At 32.3% G+C, this 15,312-nt stretch overlaps 1 protein-coding gene and 7 non-coding genes across 8 annotated transcripts in view; all 8 read left to right on the forward strand.

Moving 5' to 3' along the window:
* Nucleotides 1–12,936, forward strand: part of LOC113375928 (neuropeptides capa receptor-like) — an 80,199-nt gene extending 67,263 nt beyond the window's left edge. The window contains exons 4-6 of the mRNA XM_026615866.1: nt 4,231–4,322; nt 6,176–6,350; nt 12,090–12,936. Coding sequence (XP_026471651.1) covers nt 4,231–4,322; nt 6,176–6,350; nt 12,090–12,400 — 578 coding nt within the window. The 3' untranslated portion in view covers nt 12,401–12,936. The remainder of the gene's footprint in view (nt 1–4,230; nt 4,323–6,175; nt 6,351–12,089) is intronic.
* Nucleotides 2,150–2,221, forward strand: Trnah-gug. The gene has a single exon. It is a non-coding gene; the product is annotated as a tRNA-His (tRNA).
* Trnah-gug lies at nt 2,309–2,380 on the forward strand. The gene has a single exon. It is a non-coding gene; the product is annotated as a tRNA-His (tRNA).
* Nucleotides 2,466–2,537, forward strand: Trnah-gug. Its single transcript has one exon. It is a non-coding gene; the product is annotated as a tRNA-His (tRNA).
* Nucleotides 2,624–2,695, forward strand: Trnah-gug. Its single transcript has one exon. It is a non-coding gene; the product is annotated as a tRNA-His (tRNA).
* Trnah-gug lies at nt 2,784–2,855 on the forward strand. The gene has a single exon. It is a non-coding gene; the product is annotated as a tRNA-His (tRNA).
* Nucleotides 2,943–3,014, forward strand: Trnah-gug. The gene has a single exon. It is a non-coding gene; the product is annotated as a tRNA-His (tRNA).
* On the forward strand, nt 3,259–3,330 carry Trnah-gug. The gene has a single exon. It is a non-coding gene; the product is annotated as a tRNA-His (tRNA).
* Nucleotides 12,937–15,312: the final 2,376 nt, after the last annotated feature.

Here is a 15,312-nt window from a genome sequence, read left to right on the forward strand (position 1 = left end):
GGCTGCTGTTTTTCCTGGCGCCAATGCTGGTCATGATGGTTCTGTACGCGCGAATGGGGCTACGTATCAGGCGAGCGAAAAAACACACCCTCGGCAAGGGAGTGCGAGGTTCTGTGCACGGGAGGCAGGCAGGCACAGCACCGGAAACTATTATCGGATGCTAGGTGAGCTTTTTTAGAATTTTTTTGTGTATTATGGTGTGTTGCATGAATTAAATCATGTATGTAAAGATTAATGAATTATCAAATGAATATTTGGAACTCGTAATTAATGGATTTATATGTTGAACATTTCTTGGATTTTTCATATATCAAGGACGTATATTTCTCATGCGGACGTATTACAATTCTATACTCATGCGGCGTTTATAATTTTATACGCTTTTATAAAAATTATAAAATTAATATTTTTCAATGCCGTTCAAGTACTTGCTCGTGCTTGTACGTTTGAATCTGATTACGGCAATGTAATAAAATTGTCTGGGCAAAGCCATTTTTAAGTTTTCTATGATTCAAAATTTTAGTCCTTCAAAAAAACTAATAGCGTGAAAGGCTCTTTGTTATGGACCAAGAGCCAGTGAATCTTTTGAAAACGGTGTTCCTGTAAAGCTGAAAATTTTTGTACAGGTGATTTTAATGTGCTAAGTACGGAAACGACAGGCAGGTTTTAGCCCTGCACATCATGGTCGTCCAGCGTTTGAAAGCGTAAAAAACACCCGAAAATAAACTTGTTCCTGTAAGGTTCAAATTTTTATACGATGCAATTACTCATTGAGAAGTTTGAAAATCATTCTGCCAGACCATTTCGACAAGTACCTGCCAGACGAGCCGGAAAGTGAGCAAAATATACCCCAAAATAATTTTATCCTTTAAAGCTGAAATTTACATATGTGTTTATCTAAGCAATTCTAAGAAGGTCTGGCAATTGCCAGACCATTCTAGCTAGCATAAGCCCTTGCCAGACGAGGGCAAAAATGCTATGGCGGGAGGGCGAGTATAGGCGTTGCATGAAAACTATAGCATATATTCAAACTATATTATGAAAAATTATAAATTATGATCAAAATAAATTTAATTAGTCACAATAAAATATATATTAGCATGAAGTATCATCATTATTAGATATATCGCTATAATACTTCATCGTCATAAGATTCGGCATTGCTGACTTATCGTCTATAAACCAAAACAAATTTAAATGTATTAATAATGTAATAAGATATAAAATATTACAAATTAAAATTTTAACATTACCGCCTATGTGTTGATCAGCTCCGTTTGCATCCTCCTCAGTAATACGAGAAGGAGTTGTGAATTTATTTAAAATTGAAGAAGGAACGGTATCTCCCAAAACCAATTGAAATCAAATATTCTTCAATCAATATCCAGCCAGTATTTTGAGGTTTAAGAATTGTTGGTACTTTTAAATGACTATTGAAAACTATATGTACTCGTGCAGCATGTGCTGCCGTTAAAATAGACATTCAGAAATATTATTTTTTCGAATTATTCTTAGAAAGGTTGTTGTTTATATTTTTCATTGAATGCAGTAAATAAAATCCATCAAAAACAACAGCTTCATACCAAAGTGTTTCGTTATCAGTTATATTTGCTTGTAAGACTTCAATCATTGTGATTTCGCGGCTTTATAGATAGTTCCATCTGCGTGGCAAAGTGACATTAAAACTAGTTGGTATTCGTATTTTGCCTTGAGGCAAGTTACATGAACTTCCCGACTTAATCAAAAAAAAATAAATAATTAATGAGTGAAGAGTAGTACGAGTGAATTTATTACACGTAATTGAAAACGAACGAAACGTTAATTGGAATATTTTTAAAAGCCAATTATCACGAATCAATTTTTATAATTGAACCAGTTTTGTAGGACTTTAATGGTTCGAATGTTCATCAAACCAAATATTCTATCGTTATACCAGGAAATGTTAATTTAATTTTAACAAATGTGAAAATGAATACTATTCTCTCAAACTTCGATGAATTTTTAAAATTAAACTACTTGTCGTAATGCGTTGGTAACCCAGGTTCGAATCCTGGTCACGGCAGTCATTTTTAAGCCTTTTGTGGTGCAAAATACTAGTCCTCCAAAAAAATCGATAGCATGAAAGGGTATTTGTAACGTGTCCCAGGTAGCCGTGATCGTCTAGTGGTTAGGACCCCACGTTGTGGCCGTGGTAACCCAGGTTCGAATCCTGGTTACGGCAGTCATTTTTAAGCCTTTTGTGGTGCAAAATACTAGTCCTCCGAAAAAATCGATAGCATGAAAGGGTATTTGTAATGTGTCCCAGGTAGCCGTGATCGTCTAGTGGTTAGGACCCCACGTTGTGGCCGTGGTAACCCAGGTTCGAATCCTGGTCACGGCAGTCATTTTTAAGCCTTTTGTGGTGCAAAATACTAGTCTCTAAAAAAAATCGATAGCAAGAAAGGGTGTTTAACGTGTCCCAGGTAGCCGTGATCGTCTAGTGGTTAGGACCCCACGTTGTGGCCGTGGTAACCCAGGTTCGAATCCTGGTTACGGCAGTCATTTTTAAGCCTTTTGTGGTGCAAAATACTAGTCCTCCGAAAAATCGATAGCATGAAAGGGTATTTGTAATGTGTCCCAGGTAGCCGTGATCGTCTAGTGGTTAGGACCCCACGTTGTGGCCGTGGTAACCCAGGTTCGAATCCTGGTCACGGCAGTCATTTTTAAGCCTTTTGTGGTGCAAAATACTAGTCCTCTAAAAAAAATCGATAGCAAGAAAGGGTGTTTCTAACGTGTCCCAGGTAGCCGTGATCGTCTAGTGGTTAGGACCCCACGTTGTGGCCGTGGTAACCCAGGTTCGAATCCTGGTTACGGCAGTCATTTTTAAGCCTTTTGTGGTGCAAAATACTAGTCCTCCGAAAAAATCGATAGCATGAAAGGGTATTTGTAATGTGTCCCAGGTAGCCGTGATCGTCTAGTGGTTAGGACCCCACGTTGTGGCCGTGGTAACCCAGGTTCGAATCCTGGTCACGGCAGTCATTTTTAAGCCTTTTGTGGTGCAAAATACTAGTCCTCTAAAAAAATCGATAGCATGAAAGGGTGTTTGTAACGTGTCCCAGGTAGCCGTGATCGTCTAGTGGTTAGGACCCCACGTATGGCCGTGGTAACCCAGGTTCGAATCCTGGTTACGGCAGTCATTTTTAAGCCTTTTGTGATGCAAAATACTAGTCCTCCAAAGAAATCGATAGCGTGAAAGGTTGTTATAACATGTCCCAGGTAGCCGTGATCGTCTAGTGGTTAGGACCCAATGTTGTGGCCGTGGTAACCCAGGTTCGAATCCTGGTCACGGCAGTCATTTTTAAGCATTTATGGTACAAAATACTAGTCCTCCAAAAAAATCGATAGCATGAAAGGGTATTTGTAACGTGTCCCAGGTAGCCGTGATCGTCTAGTGGTTAGGGCACCACGTTGTGGCCGTGGTAACCCAGGGTCGAATCCTGGTCACCGCGATCATTTTTAGGCTTTTTATGGTACAAAATACTAGTCCTACGAAAAAATCGATATCGTGAAAGTTTGTATAGAACGTGTCCCAGGTAGCCGTGATCGTCTGGTGGTTAGGACCCCACGTTGTGGCCCTAGGTTCGTATAATGTTATTCAATCTGAGTTGAATATTTGTGTTAACGTGAGATGCCGTACTATCATGTGTATTTTGTACTTTTATATATGTTTAACATTTTGGTTTATTTGTGAATCAAATAAATTCTTATTATAGTTTCTTATGAATTCCAAATCTATCATTTGTTGCATATAATATCTATATTGCCTTACAAAGATTTTAAATATAATTTAAGTAATAGTAATACAGAATATTATATGCAGATACCAATCAGAATATATTATACATTAAAATGATTAGAGTGAACCTGATCGTGTTAACTTTAAATTAATTCAAAGTTACTCTTGTGCAGTTAATGAATTTTGAAACTGTTTCGGTCAGGAAGTTGTTTACTTCTTCTCTTTGTTCAAGTTCAAATTTAGTTAACTAGTTACTAACAATGTCCATTTTATGCATAAAAATTTATTTGTTTTACTTTTCTTTATGCTAAATGGACTGAATTACACTACGTTTATGATCACAGAAATAGAAAATATGTTATAGTGATTAGTAAAATTTTATTAGCTCTAAAAAATCTAATTTATTATAATTAAATTAGCAGTAGATTGAGAATGCTATTTTATTGTCATTTCAGCTGCTGTTGTCATTGCATTTTTCCTCTGTTGGATGCCTTTTCATGCTCAACGTGTATTCTTCATTCATGGAAAAGACTGGGAATATTTTAAGGTAAAAATATATACATTTTTATGTCTTCATATTTTTTTTCATATTTTTATTTATTATCAGAAAGTTCTAGCGATATTGCAAATATTTGCTTTTTTTATTGATAAATTTTGATATTTCAATATATTTAAAAAAAACTATCACAATCGTTTTGAAATGTATTTTACACAAACTGCATTATTGTATTAAAAATTGAATGTATAATATTGATGGAAGATAATATAGTGAGTGCAACTAATGAACGTTTCATGTTTATTTAATGCAACGAAAATATTTTAGATTACCAAACAACTTCAGTGAAGAGATATTCCCTGTCAAGTAGCAAAATATATATAAAACAAAATTATAATTTATCTATTATTTTTTTGTTAATCTAAAACTGGTATTCACAAATGCATACAAAATTTCACGATGGACACTTAAAAATTATTAACGTTTCATAGCCTCCTGATTTGGCATACCTTAGATGCGGATACAATTTTTAGTCGACAAATCCGAAAACACAGATTAACCGATTTGAATAATTCAAAAAGTATTTGACTCATATTGATAAAGGACAGCAACTTTACATAAAAAAGTAAAAATAAATGCCATTTGGCGGTCAAAATTGATCATTAGACAAATGTTATCAAATTATTGGATATTTTATAGAGATTTTAATAATATAATATATATTTTTGTTTTCGCGCCTTGATATTTTGTTCTAAAATAGCTACGCAGAGTGATTCTTTTGAAACTGAAAAAAATAAAATAAAATAAACAAAATCAATTTTTTCAAAAAAGTCCAATTATCTAAAAAAATTCAAAATTAAGAAAATCTAACGTTTTCAAAGTTTTCAAAAAATTTTAAAACTTTAAAAAAATAAATTACGCTACTGAATGTTCCTGCAATTTGCCTTAAGGCACCACTACTAGTCAATCGTGGTGTGATAGAATTTAATGAAAATTTCAGTTTGCATTGAACACTCGTACAGTTTACATTGTACCTTTAGTCAATCAGGTATTGTGTGCGCCACGTTTTTGTAAACAATATTTTATCAGTTATTAGTGAAATTATATAGTGAAAGCAGACAATTATATAGTGAAGTTTTATATAGCAATTAAACGCAAAGGCACATTTATTTACGTCCTTCTTTTTTTAAATTGTTAATTAAGGATAATTGGTTATATGCAAAATATACCGCACAAATTACCATTGAAGTTGACTGCTGAACTAAATTGCAGTACCTATATTGAACAACATCTCACGTCCAACAAAATATCAATAAAGATCTTAGATCTTATATCTTGTAGGCCTTTTCTATTGAGGTGTTCGTTTAGTGCATGAACCTTGTCGATATGTTAAATTTTATCAAAAACGTAAAATTAAATTGCCAAAAAAAATTTCAACCGGTAATTACAAGAAATTATGGCTGCGAATCTCTACCAAAAACTAATCAGGTCAATTTCTAAACAATAACTTTCAAACGGTTTTTTAATTTTCAAAATCAATTCAGAATTGTGAGCTGAAACATGAATTAATTTTTTTTTTATTTTTCTGCTATTAACAAAGAAACGGTTTGGCCAATTGTTGCGCAAAACTAAGAAACAATAGTACTCATCGAGATATATCGAATGGCTTTTAAATTTTTGAATTTGGTCCAGCAGTTTTTGAGAAAACGTTGTTTTTAGGTAAAAAATCTGTTCACACACACATACTTTTCTCAAATTTGGTCTCATTCGATTCAGAATGGCTTGAAACATCAAGAAAACATAAAATTAGCGAATTGGATTTTTTGATGAAAACAAACTTTTCCTTCGAGAAGTTAATAAATTAAAATATGGAACTCCATTTAATTACAATTTTACCATTACAGGAAATAAACGAGTGGCTATTCTCCGTGGCCGGTTGGTTGTATTACATTTCTAGTACAGTGAATCCAATACTTTATAACATCATGTCAAACCGATATCGAGTGGCATTTCGCGAAACATTGTGTGGAGGCATTGGACGCTCTCGCCGAGGACGAGGAGTCGCCAATCCATCCGCAGGTGAGTTAGATCAGTTAATAAATTTTGAAAAAAAATGTGCAGGAACTACAGCTTTGGTTAAATTGGTTTATCCAAAACTCATTTGGAGGTTTACATCAACCGCTATAAAATAATTGACTGGGATCTTTATTATAGGATTGTGAAAATAATATATGTGAAATAAATTAAAATATATATTCGGGGCTATTCATTATAAACAAGTCTTGTCATATATTCTTACGTGTTATTTGTCCATGAGAAGGTTGGGTATTCAATAGTATATCCCTTCTTGGCTAAACTAAGACTTGTATCTTATTAGTTTTGTTTGTTTATTGCAAATTGCTGGAACTTCCCGTAACAAAAATATTTTTTTTTTTAAATATTAACATTTTTGAATAAAATTTACTCTGAAAAAATTAGATTTTTGAGAAACTATAAATTTTTGACAAAAACTTACTTTTTTTGAAAAAAAAAAGACTTTTTGAAGAAAAATTTATTTTGAAAATTCTGAACTTTTTTTCAAAGCAATCGTACTACTTTAACTGCATAGAGGCGAAATATCGAAGCGCGTAAGAGCCGCGTCGCCGTCTAACGGATAAACATTGGTACGCAACCCATAGGAATGTAAATAAAATTTATACTTATTGTTAAAATCTCTATAAAATATCTGATAATTTGATGTGCATACGTCTAATGATCATTTTTGACCGCCAAATGGCATTTTTTTTTACTTTTTTACTAGATCTCCGAAACCGATTAGTTCTTCATCTTGTTAATACAAGTAAAATGTTTTTTGAATTATTCAAATCGGACGCTCCGTTCTCTTAAAACCTGAGTTACCGTTTTTGGCACTTTTTGCCCCATATCTTTGGAACGGCTAGACCTGCTTCCGCCAAAAACTAATCAGCACGTCTCCCTATCAATACGAATCGAATGCTTTTCTTAATTATTCAAATCGCTTCATCCGTGTTCCCGAAATCGTCGACGAAAATTTGTATCCGAACACATACACATACACGCACACACACATACACACACACATACACACACACATACACACACACACATACACACACATACACACATATACACACATACACACACATACACGCATACATCCATTTTTTCTAAGGTATGCCAAAATGTTCAGAAGGTCTGGAAACGTAAAGATATATAAAAATTTTCATTTTCGATTTTTTTGCGATTACTATAACTTGCCCTACGGGAAGTTAATTATATATCTTTACGTTTCAAAACCTTCTGAACATTTTGTCATACCTTAGAAAAAATGGATGTATGTGTGTGTGTGTGCGGATACAAAATTTTGTCGACGATTTTGGGAACACGGATGAAGCAATTTGAATAATTCAAAAAACATTTGATTCGTATTGATAAGGAGACGTGCTGATTAGTTTTTGGCAAAGGCAGGTCTAGCCATTCCAAAGATACGGGGCAAAAAATGCCTAAAACAGTAACTCAGTTTTTAGAAGAACGGAGCATTCGATTTTAATCATTCGAAAAACATTTTACTTGTATTGACAAGATAAAAAACTGAAAATTTTTGGAAAGGCAGGTCAATCGTTTATGGACTCTCAATAAAAATAAGTTAAAAAATGCCGTTTGGCGGTCAAAAATAATCATTAGACATATGCACATCAAATTATCAGATATTTTATATTTTCATAATGTGTACACATTTTGTGTGAATTTTATTGGGTTCCGTATCAAGATTTTTAATTTTGAAGTTTATTTTTATGGTTTAAACAAATGTTCTCGACATTTTTGACAGTATGGAATAACCGATTTGGACAATTTAAAAAACATTCGATTCGTATTGATAAGGAGACGTACTGATTAATTTTTGGCGGAGGCAGGTCTAGCCGTTCCGAAGATACGGGGCAAAATGTGCCAAAAACGGTAAAACAGTTTTTAGGAGAAATTTTTTTTATTCAGAAAACATTTTACTTGTATTGACAAAATGAAGAACTGATAGAATTTTTGGGAAGGCAGGTCCAGCGGTGATGGACTCTCAATAAAAATAAGTTTAAAAAATGTCATTTGGCGGTCAAAAATGTTTATTGGGCTTATGGACATCAAATTATCAGATATTTTATAGAGATTTTAATATTGTGTACACATTTTGTGTAATTTTTTTTTTGGTTCTGTACCAAGATTTTTAGTTACGGTACGGGAAGTTCCAGCAATTTGCCTTAAGGCACGATGTCATGCATATCACTAGTTTCTAAATGAAAACGATATCACTAGTGCTTTACATAGCTTTTATCGTTTTGCTACGACATTTAAATTCAACTTTTGCAATAAGCGAGCATATAGTATTTGTTTTAGTTTAAAGTTCCGTATAATTTATATACGGGCTTCACCGTGGCTTAGTGGTTAGAACTTTAGTCTCCCATTTAGAAGTTTTCGGTTTTTATTTATTTTTCTATGGCAATATATTCTCAAGTAAAAATAATACTTGCCTAGCGTTGCAAGAAAAGTCATCATTTTTAGAATGTTTAATCATAAATTTATTAATACTAAACGAACCGAAATTTTTGTATACTCATTGCAACCGCGGGCGGTCAAATTGACCTATATTTATCTATTTTATTATTCAATTTTGCTCATCATTGATTTGTTGCTTAATGTATAAAAAATTGTTTTAAGTATAATAAAAATGTTATTAACAAGGTTTAACAAAGAGAATACTTGGCAAGCAATATAACTTATAGACCACAAGTTTAACACCACTACCAAAAATTCATGCATACCTATACCTACCGCGCGCGGTCAAATTGACCAACAATTGAAAAGTTAGATAACTTTATTATTTAATTCAGATAATGATTTATTGGTGAATGTAAATAAGTTAAAGAAATTTTCATGAAGTTTTCAACAATTCATGCATACCTATACCTACCGCGCGCGGTCAAATTGACCGACAATTAAAAAGTTAGATAACTTTATTATTTAATTCAGATAATGATTTATTGGTGAATGTAAATAAGTTAAAGAAATTTTCATGAAGTTTTCTAAAAGAAATGATGAAAAAGTAATAAAATTAAATATTTATAAACAATGCCTTATGCATAAATAATAGACTTTTTTCGTCTTTTCCCATTGTTTATCAATTATTTTAGTCTGATTTTACATTTGACGCAAATATATTTGTTGTTGCATAATTTTATTTGACAAGTTTTTCGTTCACACAAAGTCGATCTTATGGACAGTGTTGATAAAAACTTGATTTTCTGGAGATTTTGAATATGCATCGTCGAGTTAAAAAATTAACTAAATCAATTATTTGTGTCTAAAATGCTTTTACTCGTCGTCCCTTCATACAAAATTTACTCATACTAGGCTCAAAACGTTGAAATATACCTAAAGTTTGCACCTACAAATTTTTGACTACATGTTACAAATCCCACGCATCTGGTCTGTCACATTTTCACCAAACAATGTACTAATACAAAATCTAATAGTTTTTGGCACACTTTAACTGCTTTCTCATATTTCTGTTCGATAATGTTGGAAACTTGGGAGGATCATTTTTCATACACCGTTAGAGTAATGGAAGTTGATTTATACAGATTGATTAAAATCTGTGAGAAGAGAATTGAAATTGAATTAAATCATTGCACTTTTAGACTATTTTACAAATAAGAAAACTCATTTATTATATATTTACTATTGACTTCACACATCATCAAAACTTTATTCTAAATTTGCCTGGTTTATTTGGTATATTTTGTACAAATGTGCGCCTACATTTCGACGGAAACAACTTACTAAATAACAATATTTTTCACAGGTCAAATTGACCGACCGCGGTAATTAGACCACATAATAATTTTATTCGGAAAATGGAAAAAACTAGTGGGGCGCATAGCATTGTGCCTTAAGGCAAATTGCTGGAACTTCCCGTACCGTAATTAAACATTCGAGGAATGCGATTAATCAATAAATTGTTTTGAATAATTTCAAATAGATTATTTATCATAAATACATACTGTAATTTTTTAAGTGCTTTTTAAATTGGGCGACGAGCGTATTTTATAAACAAATTATGTGTATATTTACAAGAAATTTGTTCATTTTTTTTTAAATTAGATTTTTTTGATAATTTAGATCTTTTTTCAAATTTTTCAAAAATTTTTAGAAGTTTGAAATTTTTTGGATTTTTTTTTTAAAAAAAAAACGTTTTTTCTAAATTTTTTGAGAATTTAGAAATTTTTGAAAATATTCGATTTTTTTTCAAAATTTCGAAATATTCTCAAATATTTGCAAGAAATCGATTTTTTTAATTTTGTTATTTTGGAAATTTTTCAAAATTTAGTTTTTTTTTTGAAAATAATGAAAAATTTGGAAAATTTAAATTTTGTTTTTACTTTTTTTTGAATTAATCTAATCGGATAATCCGTTCTCTCAAAAACTGCATGACAACTCTTACACCCTCCATTCGCGCTCCATTTTTTCGAAACGGCAAACGCCTTTTGCAAAAACGCCTTGCGATCGAATACGAACCGAATGATTTTTCAATCATACGAGTCGGTTATTCCATACTCTTGAAAATGTCAAGGACATTTGTTCAAACCATATACTGGAATTTTAAAATCAAAAATCACGTAGTGCATATTATTTAATTCTAATCAGTGTACACATAATCAGAATCTATATAAAATATTCGATAATTTGATGTTCATATGTCTAATGAACATTTTCAACCGCCAAAAGGCATTTTTTTTTTTTTTTTATTAAGAGTCCATAACCGCTGGTTTGAAATATGCCTTTTCAAAAATTTGAACAGTTCTTCTTTAGTCAATATAAATAAAATGTTTTTTGAATTATTCAAATCGGACGTTTTGTTCTCTCAAAAACTAAATTACCATTTTTTAATACGAATTGAATGTTTTTTAAATTATTCAAATCGGTTTTTTCACACTGTCAAAAATGTCGAGGACCTTAGTTTAAAATTAAAAATCTTGGTTCGGGATCCACAAAAATGACTTTAATTTGAATTATTCAAATCGGACGCTTCGTTCTCTGAAAAATTGAATTACCATTCTTGTTTTTTTTTTGCGATAATTTCTATCCGCACACACACATACATCTAATTTTTTCTAAGGTATGCCAAAATATTCAAAACGTATTTGAAACGTAAAAATATATAAAAAAAATCATTTTCGATTTTTTTGCAATTACTATAACTTACCATACGGGAAGTTATTAACTAAAATTTAAAAGTGAAGAAAATATGATTATATTGTAAGAATTGCTATATAGTTTCTATAATGTTTTTTTTTTCTGAATATTTTTAACAGCAATCAGAACCTTACGTCCTATGAGCTGTTGGGCTGAAACTTCTTCTCACTTCGTATTTTTCAGATGGTAACCCAATGGTTAATCCATTCATATTTGATGATATTTGTTATTAGAATTAATCTAATAGGGCTGACTTTTTTATTGGTGCAGCAATGCCGGGCAAGGGCTATTTTCACTTGGAAACATATTGCTATATATATTTTCAAATGAAAATCGTTGTCACTGCTGCTCGAAGCGGGTATCGAACCCGGGACCTCTGAAACAAGTCCCGTCGCTCTTTACCGCTTACCTACGGGCGAGCCCCATAATGGTATTTTAACGTTTAAAATTGTTTGAGTTACACACAAAGTTCGGAACGGTCAATTTGACCGGCTTTGGTAGGTTTACTGTTAAACTTGCGACCCATCGTTGACAAATATTTGTACATTTTTATTCAAGGTTTGTCATGTCACGAGATGTCGACCGCAAGTGCGTACCAGGAGACGAGTCAGCTGATGCGCATTCGTTCGTTCTCGCGCCGATGTCGACAGAGCATGCGGCGGAAAAACAAAGAAGGCGGCGGACCACCGACGTACAATATGGAGTTACTCAGGAACAATCAGGCTCCTGGTGAGAACAGACAGAAAAATGGTGATGGGAAGTTGATGGCTATTCAAGCTTATAATAACGGCCGGTCGAATCACTACACGGGCAATAACTTTTCGGGTGCAACTCACGATGCGAATCACAAAGGCGAGACCTTTATATAGGTTGTGATAAAGATGGACATGTTAATTTTAAGACTTACATTGTTTTTGTTGTATGACTAAACTTATATATTAACTCGTATTAGGTCACGGTGCTATAAATCTATAGCAAACATCATGTTTAACTTAACGTTTTCCGTTTCTTTTATTGTTAAAACATGATTTCGTTTAAAAGTTAGTTTTTAACACATTGATAAGTTATTTTTTCAACCCTTCATATCATGTAGGGCAGGGCTTAAAGGTCCAATGCGGCCGCTTTGACCGGGACTGTCCCGGTCCTTGTGTCCTGGGTTTTTTTAAAAGCATATTTGTCCAGGATTTAGAGCCTTTGTCGTTCCGGGCTTTGCTCTTATTTGATAAGAAAACTACAACTACTCATCAAATATCTTAGTGTTACGTACACAGAGTAAGCTCATATGAAACAATACGTTGTGAATGAAAAAATTGCTGAATACAGAGTTTCGGAGGCAGGTTAAAATAGCCTCTTACATTAATAATTTCGATAAAAATGATTACAAAATTAAATTTGTTGACTGCTGCGTGGCATAAGTGATACTTTTTCGAGATAACTTTTTCCCTCATTTTTTCTTTAATCTCAGCGAGTTTAAATTACTTCTTACTCCTAATACAAAATTTGAATTCTGTAATTTCTACTAATAATTTTTATTCAAATTGTATTTAACAAATCAATTAAATTTCAAATTAACTATACATATATATTTTACATATAAGAATATATATATATATATATATATATATATATAATAGGGTGGTCCTTAAAATGGTCATTTTTGAATATCCTTAGGGTGGTCCTTAAAATGGTCATTTTTGAATTTCCTTGCTCCCAGGGGCTCAAATGGTTCCAAATAGATAAAAAACAATTCTCTGAAAGTTTTAGCTCTTAATATTAACATTTAGATAGAGCGCAATTCAATCAAAGTTTTGTATGGAAATAGCATGGAAAAATTTTCAAAAATTTTAAAAATGTTTTTAAATGTAATTTAGCAAACAAATGAATGAATAAAACTCATTTATTTGTCGCTAAGTTGTACCTAAAACATTTTTTTTTAATTTTCAAAAATTTTTCCATGCTCTTTTCATACAAACTTTGATTGAATTGCGCTCTATCTAAACTTTTATATTAAGAGCTAAAACTTTCAGAGAATTGTTTTTTATCAATTTGGAACCATTTGAGCCCTTGGGAGCAAGGAAATTCGAAAATGACCATTTTAAGGACCACCCTAATATATAAATATATACATATATATATATATATATATATATATATATATATCATTCAGATTGTCGTGGCGAAGATCGTTAACGCGCGCACGCATATGAATGGGATCGCGCGTTCGACTCCTCGCTCTGGCAATCTGACATCGGGCAGAGCGATGTGTATTTTCAATTGAAAACATAGATCAAAATATGTTTTCCATTGAAAATAAGCCCATCTCGAGCACTGCGATGTGAAATGGAAATGGAAAAAACTCTTACACTACTTCTTCCCTGTATCAGGTTGGAGTTCAACTCAGCTCACACACCTCCCTTGGTACTGGTATGGCAGTACTACCTATTATTTTATTTATAGTTTTTCTTAAATTCTTAGTCAATGACATGATCGATTCAGATATCTCTGTCATGTGAGTCGAACACACTACTAAATGAGCTATGTTCGCCACATATAATACGAATATTGATATTAGGCAATGTATCTTCTGATACGCGACGTCATGAGACAAGTTCTACTTTTTTTTAAAATTTTATTTGGCCTCGCTTTTTCTGAGCATTTAGCTACCTACAACATTTTTATTTATTTACATTCTAATTTTTTATATCACTTTCAATCTATATATGTATCCTATTCTATATTCTTGTTATGTTTCTTCTTCTTATTTTGTTCAATTCTTGCTCTTTTTCCAAATCTCTAATTCTATTTAACTTCTAGCTTCATTCCATTTTTTTTTCATTCTTCTTTTAATTTCAGCTCAGATCCAATATTTCTCTTCTTACTCCTAATACAACTCAGCTATTCGAACTCTGTTATTCTTATTTTTCTTAATTTTTATTCAAATTCTACTCAACAACACAATTTTTATTTGATTTCAAATGAACTATACATTTTTTTTCCTATATTCTAAGTCAATAACATGATTTGATCCGAAGATCCCTGTCGTGTGAATCGAGCACTCTACCAAGAGACCTATGCTCGACACAAAAGTTCTACTCCTACTTCAAAATATTATAGTTAAAAAATTCCATACTTTAATAGTTTTTCTACCTGCAGATCTTTAGGCCCAGCCCCGTGTTTTTGTTCGTGATGTTCTTGCGTCATGAAATTTTGTATATTAATAAATATCATGTTAAATGCTAAGCATGATATTAGGTGTCAACATGATTTTTTTTTTTTTATAAAAATTATATGGTAGTTATAGCACTACATAAGATGTTGTATATAGGTACTTCATACGCTTGTTATGACAAAAGTTTCCGGAGTCATAACAGTTTTCAATCATAAAATATATCATACCTTTGCAATTATTCTGAGCCAACATCGAGAACAGCTCAAATTTTGATATTTGTTTTAAATAGAAATATGTATTTTTATCAAGTACGTACATAAACATTAGGGCGGGTCGATTTAAAATTCGCTTAGGTACATATAATTTTCGGATACTAGGGATTAAAGTAATATACTTTGCTGAAGGAGCCATACCTCTAAAATAAATTCTGATGTCCCGTGCATTGACCCAAAGATTGTGCCAAATTCTGAAAAATCTATGCAACTTTCTTTAGCTATACAAATCGACCCGCCGTAACATACATACTTATATTATGTAATAGTTATGTATTGCCCAACCCCTAAGTAAGTATGTAATTACTCAATTTTCTTTATTTCTTATTACTTTATTTTA

The sequence above is a fragment of the Ctenocephalides felis genome, unplaced genomic scaffold (assembly GCF_003426905.1).
Source record: "Ctenocephalides felis isolate EL2017-DRISC unplaced genomic scaffold, ASM342690v1 CF-g0.4_SCAFFOLD_01886, whole genome shotgun sequence".
Lineage (NCBI taxonomy): Eukaryota > Metazoa > Arthropoda > Insecta > Siphonaptera > Pulicidae > Ctenocephalides > Ctenocephalides felis.